At 42.0% G+C, this 17,765-nt stretch overlaps 1 protein-coding gene across 1 annotated transcript; it reads left to right on the top strand.

Annotated features, from left to right (window-relative positions):
* The first annotated feature begins 1,413 nt into the window (after positions 1-1,413).
* On the top strand, positions 1,414-4,087 carry 42sp43 (P43 5S RNA-binding protein). The gene is made up of 9 exons (XM_069709057.1): positions 1,414-1,554; positions 1,688-1,788; positions 1,861-1,957; positions 2,100-2,188; positions 2,447-2,520; positions 2,725-2,805; positions 2,945-3,174; positions 3,324-3,377; positions 3,541-4,087. The coding sequence occupies exons 1-9, from the start codon at positions 1,414-1,416 to the stop codon at positions 3,799-3,801; spliced, it is 1,128 nt and encodes a 375-aa protein (XP_069565158.1). The 3' UTR covers positions 3,802-4,087.
* The last annotated feature ends 13,678 nt before the right edge of the window (positions 4,088-17,765 follow it).

The following is a 17,765-nucleotide window of genomic DNA, read 5'->3' on the forward strand; positions in this document are numbered from 1 at the left end:
AAGAAAAAAGCTGTGTTTGATGTTGGATTGATATCCAAATGTTTCCCTCTTTTTTAAGGATTTACTAGAAAAAAAAATGGAGCAAAAGCAGCAAATACAACACACAGGTTGGCGGCAGCTTGTGCTACTCTCTTTCAGGGAATTGAGAAATGTGGAGTCAGTGTCGTGGTTTAAACTTCTGATAAAGCAGTTTTTAGGCACAACGAACAGCAAGTTACATAAACACACGACCGTGCTTATGTGAAATGAAAAACATCTGCCCATATTGACTCAAACAACCAGAAGTGCACTATAAATAACACAAGAAAGATGTTACAAGCTGGGGAAAAAAAAATACTGTAAAACGTGATCAGATTATCTTATAGAGAAACATGACGTGGTGTGCGAGTTTAACTGTGTATGTGAAAAGGACACTCACACAATCGATCGTCACCTAATTGGAAACCGTAAATTGAGATCAATCTGATATTGGAACGGGAGACCTGCAGTGCTCCGTGTTGCTGCCACACATCCCACTAATGGAGGCACACTGTGAACTGACAGCCCACTCTGAATATTTCATCCACCCCACTTTGAGACTCGCACAAGACGGGAGATAGAGACGTTTGGGAAGAGAAGGGGGTTGGACCAGGGCAGCATCAGGGGGCCCAAAAAAACCTCCTCATGTCCCCCCTCCTTCTGAAGAGGAAACCCCATGCATGAGGACAGAATCAACCATTTTCCTATTGATTCCCATATTTTAAAATTCAACAGAGACACGGTGTAACTTATACATATTTATATTTTGCATTTTAAACAAATGTAAAAGCCACGTCCTGTGTGTAAATCAGACCAGCAGAGCCTTGTGTGATGTAGAGACACTGCCCTCTGCTGGGCACATGGCTGTATCACACAGTCAGGACGAATCTCCAGCACAGGGAAGTCTTCTCCTGGACAAGTGCACTGACACATCTTTTAGGAACAGATTCCCAATGTTTAGTCTTCAGGTCACTAATGTAACCTTGGAGGAATATTTCCAAGAGTGGTGCATTAGAAAGGGCTGTGAGGATAATCGTATTCTCTGGAAGAGTTTTAGTTTATAGCTCTATCCTACTTCACAGTATCATTGCAGAAAAAAAAAAAAAAAAAAGGCAAATAACAATGATAGGCAGCAACAGTATGGCTTTGAGTTCATGTGTTGATTTGCCCGTGTTTTCCGATTGTTTGCGCACAGCTGGTCCTGAGGGGAAGGGAGGGAAGGGGGAGGGGGGGGTGTCAGGTTAATTAGTTTCAGCTTGGCTTTTTGAGCATCTCAAAGTCTGAGTCACCGCCTGCTGCCAATTAAAAGTTAAGTGCTTTCAAGAGGCTATAAGACGGGCGAACAAAAGCGGCGGCCTCTCCGTTATATCTGAGGCGTTCAGATATTGGAGGAAAATGAATAGCGTGAGCGGCGGGAAACCGGACGGCGGTCCGCCGCTGCTCCCGCAGCTGTTCAACTGCACCCACGCAGTATGCGCAGCCACTTTCAACAGGCAGTGGAAACTTCAGGAGCATGAGACGGTGCACACCGGGACGGTAAGAACAAGATTTAACACCTTTCCACGACTACTTCCTAGATACTGCTCGGTTATAACCAGATATAAAATGTCCTGCTTTTAAAAAAAAAAAAAAAGAAAAAAAAAGATGAAGATGTGAAACATGTCCACAGAGCCCGCGTCAGTGCACAGTTGCAGGCTGCGGTCGTCGTTTCAGGAGAAAGTCCCACCTGAGCCGTCACATGCTTCAGCACAAAGGGGTGAAGCAGTTCAAGTAGGTGAGAGTCCCGTTAGTGTCCTCCTTCCTCTGCTGCCGCGTTCTCATGGGAACTTGTGATTTGTGCAGATGCAAGTTTGTGAGCTGCGCGAAGACTTTCTTCAACGCAGCCAGACTGAAGAGGCACGTGCTCTGCGTCCACGGAGGCGAGAACAAGTGCTTCAAGGTTTGCCCGGATGCGCACATTTACCCACCAGGTGGCGCCAAAATAACACACTTCAAGCACCACCATCAGCTGCTCTTGATATGGATAAATAACCATTTTTTTCCAGCCTTTTGTCATTTGTCATTTTCTTTCGTCCCTCTAGTGTATGCAGCCCAACTGCTCCTTGACCTTCAAAAAGCGCAGATTGTTCAAGCTTCATGTACAAGAACACAAAGTCCCTGCGAAATTCAAGTATGTCTTCTTTTTTTACTCTCAGAAAACACGGCACAGATTTTCCTTGACACCGTAGCTTTGTCTTCCGAATTAATGACTTGCTGAGGTCTGTGCAGATGAGTCTAACTGTATTGAAGATTATGCACTTGCCATTTTAATTAATCAGCCCCTGCTGCCTGCAGTACAGGCTTTAGGAGCATGAAAATGAGTAGGTGTGGCCATAGTGACTTAGTTAAATTTATTTTTACCTCCGCCTGTCCCCCGTGGGGTACTTAGGTGTTCGAAGGACGGATGTGCTGCCATGTTCGACTCCCATATTGCCCGCAAAGCCCATGAGAAGAAGCACGCAGGTTGGTCTATTTCCATCTTACTAGGGGTCCTTTCATCTTCCATCCCGGTAAAATTTCTTCATTAAAAGGGAGTCGTGACTGCATTTGCATGTAGCCTTTTTTGCAACTAACGCAGTCCTTTGAGGACAAGGGATGTACATGTTTTATAGTTCCTCAGAGGGAGCCAAACGGGGTTCTTTACTTCCTGATCTTTGGTCTCTGCAGGTTACCCCTGCCCTCGAGTCAACTGCCAGGTGACGGAAAACACCTGGAGCAATCTTCAGAAGCACATGGCCAAACACCCAGGTAAATATGTTGCGCTGAAAATCCACCCCAAATGTATGTTGCTGGATATGTTTGTTTTCTTTGTTAGTCGGTGCTCGTTGGCGAAGGACGGCTGGTTAATCTTTTTTATTTTTATTTTTTTTAAATTTTTGTATTCCAGTGATATTCACATGCCAAGCGTGTAAGACGGAGTTCAGGAAAGTAGACTCTCTGCGGAGGCACAAACGGATCCATGCTTCGCGCAGGCCGGTGCTGGTCTGCCCCAGAGACAACTGCCAGGCCTACTTTTCTACAACCTTCAACCTGCAGCATCACATTCGCAAAGTGCACCTTGAGCTCTTCAAATTCAAATGCTCCTTCCCCGACTGCCCACGAGTCTTTGCAATGCGGGTGGGTAACACAGTAAAAATCTGGTTGTCAGGAAGGTTCCAAATGAAAGGTTAAAATGACTCATTCAATGTTAAGAATGACTAAACCATTTCTGAACGTTTAACTATTCATTGTTTAGCTTGTGTTGACTACATTTACTTTTTTTTCAGGAGAGTATGAATAGACACTTGCTTCGCCATGACCCAAGTACCACCCGTCTGAAGGTAGGTTCTGACATCAGTCCACATGTGGACTAAAGCAGCGCAAACAAATCTGGCCTGGAGATTATTGACACTACTGAAAAAGAGAAGGTAAAAACTGGAGTTTCAATCATCTAACGTCCAAGCATATCGAAACGCCTTTTTGTTTGTTTTTCTAATCCAACAGAAGCATCAGCGGCCCAAGAAATCCTGGCAGAAGCGTTTGAATGGACACCATCTGCCCTTTGTGGAGGAGAACCTGCGTCGGCTCTTTACCCTGCGCATGCGAATCGCCAGACGTGCCAAAGTAGAAACCAACCTCGCAGGCCTCTTCAACGAACGCAAGATCCCTCACTACGTCGACCCGGAAGTCAACCTGCGCAGCTTGTTCAGCATCAAACGGCCTCCTACTGTGGACAAGCCTGAAGTCGCGCCAGTGAAAGGTTAAATGAAAATGCATCCACATCTGCTGTGCATTTTCACCATCGGACAATTTTTCTTTAACATTTAAGGAATTGAAAATGTGGGTCTCTTTTGTTAAGGTTTTATAATGTAGCTGATGTAGATTAATATATTCAATTCGTTATTTGAACCCGACTTGACACATTTGATTTAGGATGTCAAGCTTTTGAGCATTTCAAACACTTACTACTTAATTCTCTGAAAATAACAAGTCTTGACCGAAGTGTTTATTTTGTTGCGTGACATTGTTGACCCAATAAAATGAGTTGCATTTCAAAGCCCAGTGGTACTTCAATTGTGTTGAAGTGCGCCGTTGGAGGTCGCCCATCAGTAGCAGCTGCTCGAGAAGCATCTCATCTCCAGTACCAAGATCTGCTTGTTCTGTTCAGTCTCATGTATTTGCAATGGACCGAGCATCTCATTGTTGGCACACTCAAACAGCTGTTCTCCTAAAGCCTCAATTGTTGCGCTTGCCTTCGGCCGCGCGTATTGGTTGACATTTGCTGAACATGTTGGCAACCATTAAATGTGAACAACGAGCTGCAGATGAGTGAGAGCTGAGTCACGGTACATGTCACTTTTGGGGGTGGATGAGACGGAAGACGCGTCTCTGCTGTCAGATCTGTACAACGGGGGTTAAGCTTGCAGTTTAAATTCTGGCTTCTAATATTTGGACTCACAAGGGAATAGTGGTTCATGTCTCATTTCAGAACATTTGGCCACTTGTCTAAAATGCTTTATGCAGTGGTGGAAAGTAAGCAAGTACATTTGATTAAAGTACTGTGGTCAAGTACTATTTTGAAGTACTTGAATAGTTCCATTTGACTTTATACTTCCACTCAACTAAATTTAACAGGCAAATTATGTACTTTCTACTCTACTAAAACCGAGTTTTGGTTAGTTTTCAGATTAACTGACTTAATGGATTAATATAAATTCTTAATACAACACATTGTTAAAGATGAAATTGGTGTTTTCCAACTTTTTAGTCTTTGACAAAGAAAAGCAATATGTAGCTGTGGACACATTTCAGATGTTTGTAATTGCTCCATCAAAGAGGGATTTTTTTTTTTTTCCCCCCCTCCAAACTTCTTGCATTGTTTGATTTCAATAAATATTCAAATGAGCCAATAGCTCACCAAAAAGAGAAAAGTCCAAAAACTGAAAACAGAGTCGTGCATTAGTAGTCATCTCGCAACCAAGACTTTGCCTCAGCAAAATTCTGCTTTATGATAAGACATGAAATTAATATGAACGAAACAAAGGCCGAACAGGAGTTCATGCTGGCTTGATTTGTTTGGACTTTAAGCTAGCAGCTTTAGCATTGATAAATGATTAAGTAGCAATGCTAAATGAAAAAAAAAAAAAAGGTACAAGTGAAAAAAAGTGTGACATAAATAATCTTTAAAGTAGGTACAATGAGGTTTGAGTGGTTTAAAAAAAACACAAAAAAAACAATACACACCTCTTGTTCCTCGTCTTCTTCCGGTTCAACGAACACGCAGAGGAGAGGTGGAGGTGTCACAAACGATTTATAGTGGGGATGTAGAAGAATAAATGGGGTTGGGGCTTTGAGTACTCGGGGCCACTTTATTAGGGACAGCTTTACAATTTTCTTTACACGGTCTTTTTCAATTCAATACAGCAGCTTAGTAATGAATTCTGCCCTTGCAAAGACATTATGTAATTTGTAAATTGATTTTTTTTTTTTTAATTGAGGTCTCACGTTCAGATTTTGTTGACACTGTTGGTTTAGCATTGATGTCCTTGTTGTTGTTGGTCCTGTACTGGGCTGCACTGTAAACAGAAGTCATTAAGATTCTGCTTGCGCCTCATGTATGTAAGTGGAAATGGGTTCGATGATTGGAACAATTATATCATCCATCTAAATAGTTTATTTTCTATTGTTTTATTTTTCTTTGTGAATGGACTAGTTGTCTTCGGTTTGCAGAACAAGAAAGTAAAATGATAAATGTGTATGTTATTCTGCGACCATTCAAATTAAGGCCAAAAAAAAAAAAAATCACTGATACAGGCCATTGGAAGTTAAATAAATTGTTGTAGTGCTCATTTACCCTTTATTCAGAAATAACCCTGCAGCAAGGAAATTTGTAAATAAAATATTTACATTTTAAAAGGTTCCATTTTCATTTCAAGAGATCCATTAAACACTTCCATTTTTTGTGTTAAATAATTCCTCTTTCTCTTGCGCCAGTAGAGCAAGACGGAGTCCATTTCAAAGCTTCGACGAAGCTCTATAACAGCCTGTCAGTTTGAGTTTGAATGGTGTCTTCACTGCTGTGTTTCTCTTTTTCTGTGCCGAAGGTTACTCCCTCGGCTGTGCAGCCTCAGGCAACCGTCCTTCCTTCACTGCCGACTTCCCTGCCTCTGTAAGTTCCGTACATTAACCTACCCTACAACAGATGACTCGCCTGCTCTGTCAAGCTGAGGGTTGTTCACAGTTACACACAGCAAACATACCATGTCCGTACCACACAAAATCCTCCGTCCTGTGTTTAACGTGTAGCTCATTCCTTTGTAAAAATCTCATTTACAAAGCGCAGAGAAAAGCATTTCATCGAGTGCCTCTTAACATTGTGATGCTGCTTTGGACGTGTGGCGTTGCGTTAAGAGTCAACAGATAGGGATTTCTAAAGGCTGGCCTTGTTTCTATGGCGACGCAACACAACTGACAAGGTTTTCTTAAATCTTGTTTAAGTGTTGTTTGTCTTGTCAGTGGGTTCTCTTTTCGGAACGAGTAGCACAGAGCAGGTGTTCAGCAGGTGCACTACTCAAGCGATTAGATGTTCCTTGTTGACGGCGGAGTTGGTAATTGTTTTCCACTGCTGCCTTAAAAATCCTTTGAGGAACCATCTGATGTCACATTGGGCTCAGCGCCGGACTGGTACAGCAACACTATCAAACTGAATCCCACACGCTTTTACCACACCCTCTTCATCCCCCTCTGGATCTCTGCAAAGGCCATCCCAATTATCCACAGACCGAGCGTGACCTTTGGTGTAATCTGCTGAGGTGGATTTTTGCATCACGGACCAGCACAAAGTCAAAGTAACAACAATACCATTAGCTCAAGGAAGTCTGGCACACTCATTCTATGTTCATATTTCAAAAATTTTCAATTATTTATTGTTGTTTTTCAATTGTGGTATTAATACTTGCCCTGTAAATGTCTTGATTAACCCATTATATTCAACCTCAACCAATTTACCTTCATTTAAACACTTCATTATACCTTGATCCACACCGAAAACAGTTTCGGGTGTACTTCCCAATCAAATGTCAGATTCAGCGGGCGACTGTTATTTTTTACTGTAATGTACAGCTTATTTATGAAAAAAAAAAAACTTAATAAACAAGGTTAAAAATTTAAATATTTGCAATTTATCTTAGCAGCTCCACAATGTGATAAAAGGGAAGTAATTTCATTTGGACAGTTAAGATGAGTCTGTAGAGATCCACTTTTCTCTGCTTTGTCCTCTCTCTGTCGTGCAGCCTGAAAAAAAAAAATATTTCCATAAATCTTACCACTACACCTTTAATTGAAGGTGGTGTACATTTCTCTGGTGTTCTTTTTGCCCACTCAAGAGCAAAAAAGGCACTCATAAAACATCTGAATCCCCTTTATCCTGCTGTGAATCATTTTTATCCCGGTGACAACAGCTTCTCGATGAGAGGCAGAAGTGACTGAGTGGCTTGACAGGCAACAAAATGACTCAGCTAATAGTGAAAAACAGCCTTTTCTGTACTGAAATAACAAATAGTAATAGGAGTGCTCTCTTTCTGCAACACATTTATAGATCTGCCAGGAGACAGTTTAGAGGTTTGATGTCTTGCAGTGGTCGAATTATACCTGTTAAAAAAAATGATATAGATTTGTCTGACACTTGAGTGCAAAGTTAGAATAACTACAATCAACCTGTACAGCAAAAATAGCACGTAATAACAACCCAAATAGCAACTAAGTCTATCCAGGGTATGTTTGGTTACTCTAATGGCAGGAAAGCATGATTTATTATAGTAGCATAATAAGTACCACTTATATAGATCATTTGCGTGCTGCAACTCTGGTTATTTCTGCCCCTGTTTTTCACCCATTTATCATTAAGTCCTTAGACTTCATTCAACACCAGGGACATTTTTAATTTGAGTAGTAACCCACATTTATCTTTTCCAGGATCATTCACAGAACACAGGATAAAAATCAAGAGCTCACAGAAGTAGAAAAACCAATTTCAGAAAACCACAAACCAAGGAGATAAATTGAAGTAGGTTAACCATACAGTCGTCATGCCCTGATTTAGCCTGCTTCCTCCAGAATAGATGACCCAAAACCTTGTCTCTCCTCCCCTTTCTCCCTTTTCCCATGGCCCTGTTTGAAGAGAACTGTAACACAACTACAGTACACGTGCCTGCTAAACTCACAGGAGTAACAACACAACAATGAAATGGGGAACCTTTTTCACAGGTGTAAATATGCTCAGCTCTCTTGACTGCCTCAGAGCACACAGCGCTGCAAGTCTTTAGCAATTTATGAAATGTGAGGATGTTTGAACAACTGTTGTACCAATAAACAAACAGAACTGGAATTCCCACCTCTTGGTTGTGTGTTCACCAGGGAAGTTGCCGTTTACATCTATGTCTCTCCAGACTCATGTAATATATGTGGCAGCAATTTCCCCAGATTTTTCCCAGGCTTAGTCAGTACAATTTCCCGGGTGAGGCAGTTTTGAATGAGGCGAGGGATTACAAGTTTTTACAATTTATTATGGGGACATGATTGTGTGTACCAAAATGCCCTGAAAATCCATATAATAGATCTTATGGCATTTCACTCAAAAGAAGAGTCAGGGGATCCCCAAACTCATTGGGATTCCTTCTATTTGGATCATGAATCCATCTGGCAGATGTTTTTTTCACAGATTAGACATTTGACCTGCTGGTGGTACTGAAGGAAAAGTTAAGAGATCACCAAAGTCAGTAGGATTCATCCCTTGGGCACCATTTATGTCTGTACAACATTTCCTTCCAATCTCTCCAACAGTTGCTCTAATATCTCAGCCGGGATCAAAGTGGTGGACTGATGCCATCCCCAGAAAAAAACTAAAATAGATTGATTCTAATGCTGACATTTTAGCATTCAATTTCTGAAGCTTTACTTACACAGAAATGAGACACCTGAGGTGCACATTTATTTGAACAGTGAAATGAATCCTGGCGATGACGCCTGCAGAAACGGTCGATATTCCGGCGGGCAAAGGCGAAAAAGAAGAGGGAGAAACACGGAGGATAAACACGCCGCTCATTCAAAGCTAGCGACAGTAAAACGATAACTTTGTTTTACTGCTTCAATATTCAATTCCCGGATTACAGGTAAATTTAAGAAATGCAAGTGCCTATGACTGAGATGAAACTGGGCAGGTGTCAAACCCTTACAGTATATTGTTAACCGACATATTACTATAACAGATAAATTAGTTACGTGCACCCTTTTCTTTCAGTTTAGTCGTATCAAGGTTTGGTTACAGAAGTGCAAAAAGTTTGCATCTAAAAGACCAAAAGAGACCTGAGGTATTTTACTGACGGGTCCGTATCCATAAAATGCAAGAACAACTTACTACAACAGTATCCGATCTTGCCAATGCCCTTGGCTAAAGATGCTGGTTTAAACGGTTTAATTGGCCTTTAACCCGCTTCACTATTAGAATTAGTTACAGAAGAAAAACCATTAGAGAAATAAAAATTTTTTTTAAAAAAGTGTATCTCCATATGCTGGCAAAATTTGTCTACACAAATGTCTGTAGTTCACAGATTGGTCATCCAAGCAGGAGGTCCCCGTTCCTAGGAAACTAGAGCAGGCACAGCAGTGACCGGGCTGCTGAGAGTCATCCAAAAAGGCATACATTCATAATGTTTGTTCACAGACTTTGTGACATTGTATTGGAAGCTTTTCGCTCGTCTGGATCACTGCATAATTGACCATTTTAACGTGCGCATTAGGCCCGCTGCCACGACAGAGAGCTCCTGTTTTTCCTCTCATCCTCTTATTGCAAATGCCCCTCAGTGACTTGCCATCAGCACTGGGCTGTTTGTCATCTTTTTTTCGAATGTTAAATCCTCACATCATACATCAAAGCCGTCCTCTATTTTCCCTGCGTGGCCACTCTTTGTCTGCGGTTGAGGTAATTTTCAAGGCAAAATATTCGCTTGCAAATTTTCCGACGCGCTCTTTTGTCTGTTTCTGTGATTTGTAATCTTCGCATTTTCACTTCCTGTCCTCATGAAAAATTGTGCATGAGCATGAATTCATGAAGAGGGTATAATAAGGTAAGCGTATTTCTCTGTTTCATACAGAGGCAGTGACATTCTTTATTTATCTTTTCCCATAACAAATTGTTCTGTGACTCGGTACAGTGCATATAATGTGCTGTAGTGTGCTGTGAATAGCTCCGCAGCACCAGATTAAAGTGACACTGAATTGCAGTAAGTTAATATCCACATGGATTGATGGTGTAGAGTAAGAAAACCCACACTATTCATTCACTGTGACAAAGATTTACATAATACAGTCATGAATGCAAAAAGACTATCTCAAACTGACATGATTTATCTTGGCAGACTATCAGAGTCAGTTTGATCAGATTGGCTGGGATTTTCATAGCCAATGATCTGTGATACCTGAGATGAGACACTTACACTTCCTTTTTCTTGACATTCCCATCACTGCATCCGGCGTTGCCCTTATTTCCTCATATTTGCTGTGTTTGCCGCTTCATCAATCAAAGCCAAGCTTCCGATAAGTGCCTCGTGCTCCAGTCGAGCTCCACCAGTAATTAAAAGTGCCACAATTGATCAAATCAGGGAATGTGATAGTTACCTTGTTTTACAACTTCTCCAAATGATAAAACTGTCAATTAATGAAAACCTGATGACATCGACTTTGACATGCTCCACATCTCTACTCTGGTTTTATTCCTTTTTCACTGGCTGAAGTGTGTGTGTGTGTGTGTGTGTGTGTGTGTGTGTGTGTGTGTGTGTGTGTGTGTGTGTGTGTGTGTGTGTGTGTGTGTGTGTGTGTGTGTGTGTGTGTGTGTGTGTGTGTGTGGTGTGTGTGTCTCCTGGATCTTTGTCGCGACACGCGAAGAGACACTGATTGATTTTAACCTGCTGTTTAATAATTACAAAGGAAAATGTGCTCAGAGCAGCGGGTGGGCGTGTAATTCTGAATGATTAGTTTACATGAGCTCAACAACATCAGAAGAGAAAAAGGTTACGCTGACGTGAAGCAGCAGTCTGAGCACGTACTGTTTTATACGCGTTATGCATTAAAGAAACTATTGATCCTTTTTGGGGAAACTTGGGTCATCGTAGTAGTAAAAATAATTAATCAGGGGTCAAATGAAACGGAGGGTAAGCACAGAACATGAATGCAGAAACAGTAGTTGAATACAAGACCTGTGCTCATCATGTTAAATTTCTTTTGTGAGAAATAATTGAGCTCAGATTTTAATATTATAGAGAAGTGGTCAAATATTTCAAACCAAGTATCATCTGACGTATCGGTAAATGTCAAGTATAACCTCACAAGCTCCACAATTTAAAAGAGAAGTTTTAAAACTGTGAAATACATGTATTTGTTATGATAAGATCGATTACACACAAACAGTGAAGAAATAATATTCACAGGCGGCCAGCCTGGTTCGGTCCAGTGGTAACAAAATCTGCCTGCGGGCACCTCTGAAGCTCCTTAATTGTCACAAGATCTCATTTGGTCTTAATGTGGTTTTCACATGGCTGGCTTCATGACCTTCGGAAAGAGCCAAGCTCGTTGTTTACCCCATTTCTTAGTCTTTATGCTGAAGATATAGAGACAGTACTGTACATGAGAGTGGTATCAGAAACCAATGGTAATATTGTTGTACTTCTAGAAGCTTATTTCCACCCCCACTATAAACGGACTTATAGCCTATTGAAGTGCAAAGCATGGAGATTAATCGGTTAATATTTATTGAATATATGATATTTATTTGATGTTTCCGATGGTCGTTCGGCTTTAATGCAAATGCGGGCAGTTTGTGTGTGTGTGTGTGTGTGTGTGTGTGTGTGTGTGTGTGTGTGTGTGTGTGTGTGTGTGTGTGTGTGTGTGTGTGTGTGTGTGTGTGTGTGTGTGTGAGAGACTACAGAAAGTCTGAGATTCAAGCTCTTAGAAACCGAGTCGTGCTTCTTCTTCTTCACGAGGCGTTCAGTTTCATTTCATCTATCCGTTGACTGAAGTAAAGGTCATCTGTGTAGAGAGAAAGATGACGTGAGTTGTTACCTGTATCAGCCCTGTGTGTGTGTGTGTGTGTGTGTGTGTGTGTGTGTGTGTGTGTGTGTGTGTGTGTGTGTGTGTGTGTGTGTGTGTGTGTGCGTGCGCTGCAGCAGTTCCACCTTACAGGCCGATGCTTCACCACGAGCGAAGACTCTGGCTGCAAACTCTCAGAGAGAGAAGAGCAACAAGAAAGTGCGATAGGGCCTCAGCAGTGGCGGGTGAAGCTCATGTTTCATTAATGTCGCTTGATGCAATGTGTATGTGTGCGTGCGGGGGGGAGAGCGGGAGGTGTGTGTGTGTGTGTGGGGGGGGGGGGCTGCGGCGTCACAGTTGCCTTTAATTAGAGGAAGAGTGTGTAAAATAAATGTAGGGCAATCACAGGAGCGCGGCGTCCATATTAGTCTACCTTTAATCAGCGCTGATCATGGGCAGAGCGCGCTGGGCGAGAAGAGCCGAGCTAATGGCAGGAGACACTGAAGAAGACTGATGAGTCAGCCGCCTGTTTGAAGCATCAGTCATCGTTACAGACTGAACGCTGAATCACAGTCAGACCAACGTCCCCTGGTATTATTCACCGCAGAGGGACAGTGGAGCCTTCAGCCCTCCTGCCCGTCTCCCCCCTCCCGTCCTCCCGTCAGTCACTTCCAATCATTATATCAGTAATAACCTCTGACTCCTTTTTTTGGTGGTAGAGGTGACCGACCTCCTGTCTGTGCGTCCGACCAGCCGGCCTGTCAGAGCTGTAAATTTTGCTTTTGATGACTACAGGCTTTACTCTGCAGCTAAGAAACAATCACAGCCAGCGTACTCGGTGTTTACCGAAGCCTTGTTCCAAGAATCGGAAATCAGGTTTTTAGGAAAAGGGTTATTTAACTCACCTGTTGAGTAATAAAGACACCGAAATCATGCATACTGTGGTTCGATTATTGTTGAAAGTAACAACCAGCATACGTGAATGTATGACGACATCGCATGACATTTTTGTGGCTTGCATTTTCCAAAGCAAGATGTCTTGTTTTTCACCAGAGCAATTTTTTGTTTAAACAGTTTTGGAAAATATGCTATTGTTTACTGGAACATGCAAATGACCATCTGTTCATCTCTGTCCGCGTACAATCACTCAGCTTCTGAGCAGCTGGTAATTGTTATTTTGTCCAAATTCTTTCATAGTCTTGTCAGATTGTATGCATTTTTTTTTATGAAATACAACTTGAAAAGACATAACTGAATGTAGCACTCAGTTATTCTTAATATTCTTAGTCTTATTATTGGTGTACAATTGATTTGATTGGGGCTAGGATCCCCAGGAAAAAAATAATAAAAAATATCCTTGACTCCAGTTCAGTGTCCGGGCGTTTTGTCAGATGTTTGTGCAGAATAAAGTAACAGATCAGGAATGTGCTATTAACCTTTAGCTTGAAGCTTCTCAATTTGAGATTTAATCCTCTAAAATCTTCAAATTTCATAGATAGTTACCCAGCCTGACTCCACCCAACTGTTGCTCACAGCTTCAGGGTTCACCGGGATTACGGTTTGGAAAGTGCGATGACGTTAAAGCGAAGTGTTTGTTTCTAAAGGTAGTTCCAGCAGTGGCGCCGGTGGTTTCGGTGCGCAGCACGCGTCGTCGGGTAGTCGATGCTGATTGGCTGAAGGCTGCTCCGATAGTCAACATTAACCCGAGGTCCATACGCCGATTAGGATCCACCAACTGGAAGCAATCCCCATCGGAGCGTGGACAGACCCACGTGTTCCAACACCAGGCGAATAGTCACCAGCAATCTCCTGGACACATGACTGGTGATGTTTATGTTCCTCTTCCCTCCTTAAAGCAAAAATGACCCCAAAACTTAGTTTATCCCCCTGGTGGCTCCGTGACGCTTTGTTTCGCATCACTACTTAATCTCCGATTTATAAACGGCACGTAGCTGCAAAGACGGAAGCAACATATCTACCGCAAGCTTTGCTTTGGAGCTGTGTGAGAGATAAGCGGATGGTCATAGAAGTTGAGCCGGCTTTGATTTGAGCCGTGCACCCGGTGCACCTCAGCCTCCAGTTTGTCATCTTGTATGTCACGGATTTTTTTTTTGGTTTTATTAATCGAGACGGCTCGGTGTTTGCCTCGTCTCCCCTTTATGACATTTTGCCCTTTTCTTCCGTTACGGGCCATACAGGGAGAGGAAGTAGGAATGGAAATAAAATAGAGGGGACGGAAAACAAGAGTGAGGTGATGAACGTCAACCCTCCGCCTGAGCATTCTTCCAACCGTGTAGCAGCTTTGTAAATTGCGTTTTTGTGTCTATATCTCCCTGCCCTGCCTATACTGTATGTTTATTTGCGTACGTAGCTTGACGCCAGAGACAGATTATTTGCACTGTATTCGCTCCTGTGTGGGGGAAGTAGAAAGAGTAATGATGTGTTGTACTCGCAGCTGAAGAAATAATTCTTTTATGCTTCTGTCTGCCAGTATCAGTGACAGGCCCGTGTGTGTGTGTGTGTGTGTGTGTTTTAGCAACCTGTGATTACCTGCTATTCTTGGAACGACTATTCATTTAATCAGCTCTATTTTTGCAACCGAATTCCCCCAACAGACGCTTTTGTCATTATTTGCTTTGCTTCGATAATCGCTCGCTTCCTCCCTCCAGAATCCGAAAGTGTGATAATTGCATACTTATAAAAAGAAACACCAAACGGAGGAGAGCCTCGGCGTGCGGGGATATACGAATGTGTGCGCATTGGTGGGTTTGAGGTGGAGGGCTGAGAGGTGTAGATTGAAATCTGTTTTGCTCAGGGTTTGAAAAAGATATGGTGAACATAGTGTGACTTTTCACATGCGAAACCACATCTCACTTTCATTTCATTGGAGTTTCATTTATTATTTTTTTTATTTTATTTTTTATCAAAGACAGTCACTTGTTACAGATTGAAGGGGTTTTTGTGATCCTAATGTAGAGTTTGGAAAAAAAGAAATGTATTTGTTTTGGGGCTTTATGATGAGGAATACAGACATCAAAGATTAGACTTTGTTGCTTGATATACTTTCATCTTAAATATAAGCTATTATTTTTGTGCAGTGGTTACGTTTCACAGCATTTTGTGAGTCTTATAGTTACACTATTGAACACTGGGTCTGGTCTGCCATAGTGTCGACAATATGTGAGTATTTTGACACATATAATTGGTGAGAACTGTATTACACTCAGGCTTTGCAAAGAAACAACACTTTACATCTTCACACATTAAATTGAAGTTGGACATTTTGGGAAACAGCCTTATTTTTCTTTTCTACACCATAAGAGGAGAAGACTGACCCGATGTCTTGGCTTTGTGCAGGTTAATCTACTAGATTACATGCAAATTAGACAGATTTTGTTGCAGTTGAAAAGACCCAGGTTTGATGTGTCCTTCTGTTTTCAGTCTTAAGATAACGAGCTGCTTACAGTATCATCAGAAGATGGGAAACTGGTGTCAATCTCCTCATCTAAATCTTAATGAATAATACCTTTATTCTGAAAAGATTGAAGATTCTCCAGTAACTTTAATTCTAAGAAATATCCATAATATAGTGTTGTACTCCAATGAAGCACAATTTAATGGCTATATGCACAATGGCAATACAGATCTAATTTGATGTCATTACAATTGTTTATAATAGTATTTTGTTAGATGGCATTTCCTATATTATCCACTAAGAACACGTGAGTGTATAAATAGCGTATACATTTCAACATCAGAGAATGTATGTGTGGACATCCCTTTACCTCCACAGCTCAGGCTTGTCTGCGCAGCCACTATGTCATAAGATCATCAACCGTGTGTTTGTGCTGGAAAACCAAAGCAGAGGCTGAATTTGAAAGAGAGACTCTGCGAAGAAGTCTTTCGCTCTACCTGCACGTCAACAATTTATCCTTAAAACAATGTAAAGACGATCAAATGTGCAACGGGGACACGGAGATGAAATGACCCCGAGTTTGGGAATACGTCTTCAATAAACTGTGCATGTGCGGCACGTGTACACAGCTGGACGTGTACGCGTCCCGGCCATTTCGGCTCTCAGTCGGGCCAATTTGCAACAATTCTGGGAAATTAGATGTAATCCTTTTGTTTAGAAGCACACGGATGAGAGATAAAAGATGAGGAACACAATGTTCGGTACAGCAGCTGATGTCTCTTCTGTCCTCCTCTCTCTCTCTCTCTCCGCTCTCTTTTCAGTCTGTCGCTGTTGATGTTACTGCTCTCTGTTCACCCGAAGCCCTGACACAAAGCACACAGGCTGTTAGTCCTGACACTTGCTCGGAGGCACCTCGAAAGGTCACGAGACGTAATAATAACAGCGGGAGACGGTCCAAATAATGATAGTGGACATTTATTATACAGGAGCACAAGCGACCCCCTGCAGGGTCTGTGCAGGGTCAGCCAGATATGAAGCACGGGCCAGGTTTCAGAAATAATCACATTTACACCTGGCTTTAATTATTCCCCTCCTGTTGCTTTACGACCTTAGAAAGTCAACAGCATGGCCAAGCTGAGCCTGGTCAGTCCAATAAAATGCCTTATTAGTAGGCAATTTCCCTTTCAGAAGATTCCCCACATACTCTGAATTGGCCTCAGAATTATTTTCGATAATTCAGTCAGGTGAGGTGTGGGCAGATAGAGGCTCCTCACATAACAAAAAAGCTGGCGGTGCATTCAAAAAAATGGAAAGGAAATAGATAGCCATTCTTTCGTTTGCTTTCCCCTTCTTTAACTGGAGTGTCAGACTGATGCAAGAAAGCGAGACGCCGGCACGAAGAGAAAGTGTCAGAAAATGATGGGCGAGAGGTGCAGAAAGAGAGACGAGAGCCAGAAGATTGAGTGGAAGACAGCGGAGAGTGAGGGTCTTTGTCTGTAATGGGAGGGTAAGAAAGGAGGCAGGGAATGATGGAAAGAGGCAGATCCAGACAGAAAAAAAAAGAAAGACATGTGAGGATTAGAAGGGAGATGGGACTGTTCAACAACTCTCTCCCACACTGGCAAAGTTTCATCAGCCTCAGAGGACTTGCAGTGCTCTGAGTCACAGATGGGCATCGCTGTCAAGTGCTAATAGAGGTACGTAGCAGCCGGTAACAACTCACCCGACCCAAGATCCCCCTCCGTCAAAACACCAGCGATTGTTTCCGTAACCTTTGTGTCAAGCGAATTCAAATTTACACCCAGAAGTCAAACAATACGCACCAAGTACAGTTCAGCCAAAAGTAATTTATCCACTGTAATGTCAAAAGAGTTAGCAAGTACAACTCCATGGCAGAATGTGTGAACACGCAGTCGCACGTCAAGAGCCAAAAAAAAAAAAAAAAAAAAACTATCACTCAATTCAACAAAGTGTTCTGAAAGATATTTGATTGTTCTGAATCCAAAAGAAATTTTGCAGGAGTTATATGATTATTATTGACTTACCATGGTAACAATTATGCAAACCACAACCCCCCTCCTCCTCCTCCTCCTCACCCCTCACCTCCCTGCTAAACTCACTTTCAAATAGATTAGAGAGGGTGATATACAAGCAGTTAACAATTAGCTGCCACCTTTAACTACATAAAGCAGCAGTAGCAGGTAAAAATGATTAACATGTGTTCAGACAGAAT

Source organism: Brachyistius frenatus, unplaced genomic scaffold, assembly GCF_029030835.1.
Source record: "Brachyistius frenatus isolate BFR_SWC_R1_liver_20210118 unplaced genomic scaffold, ASM2903083v1 Contig_80, whole genome shotgun sequence".
NCBI classification, from domain to species: domain Eukaryota; kingdom Metazoa; phylum Chordata; class Actinopteri; family Embiotocidae; genus Brachyistius; species Brachyistius frenatus.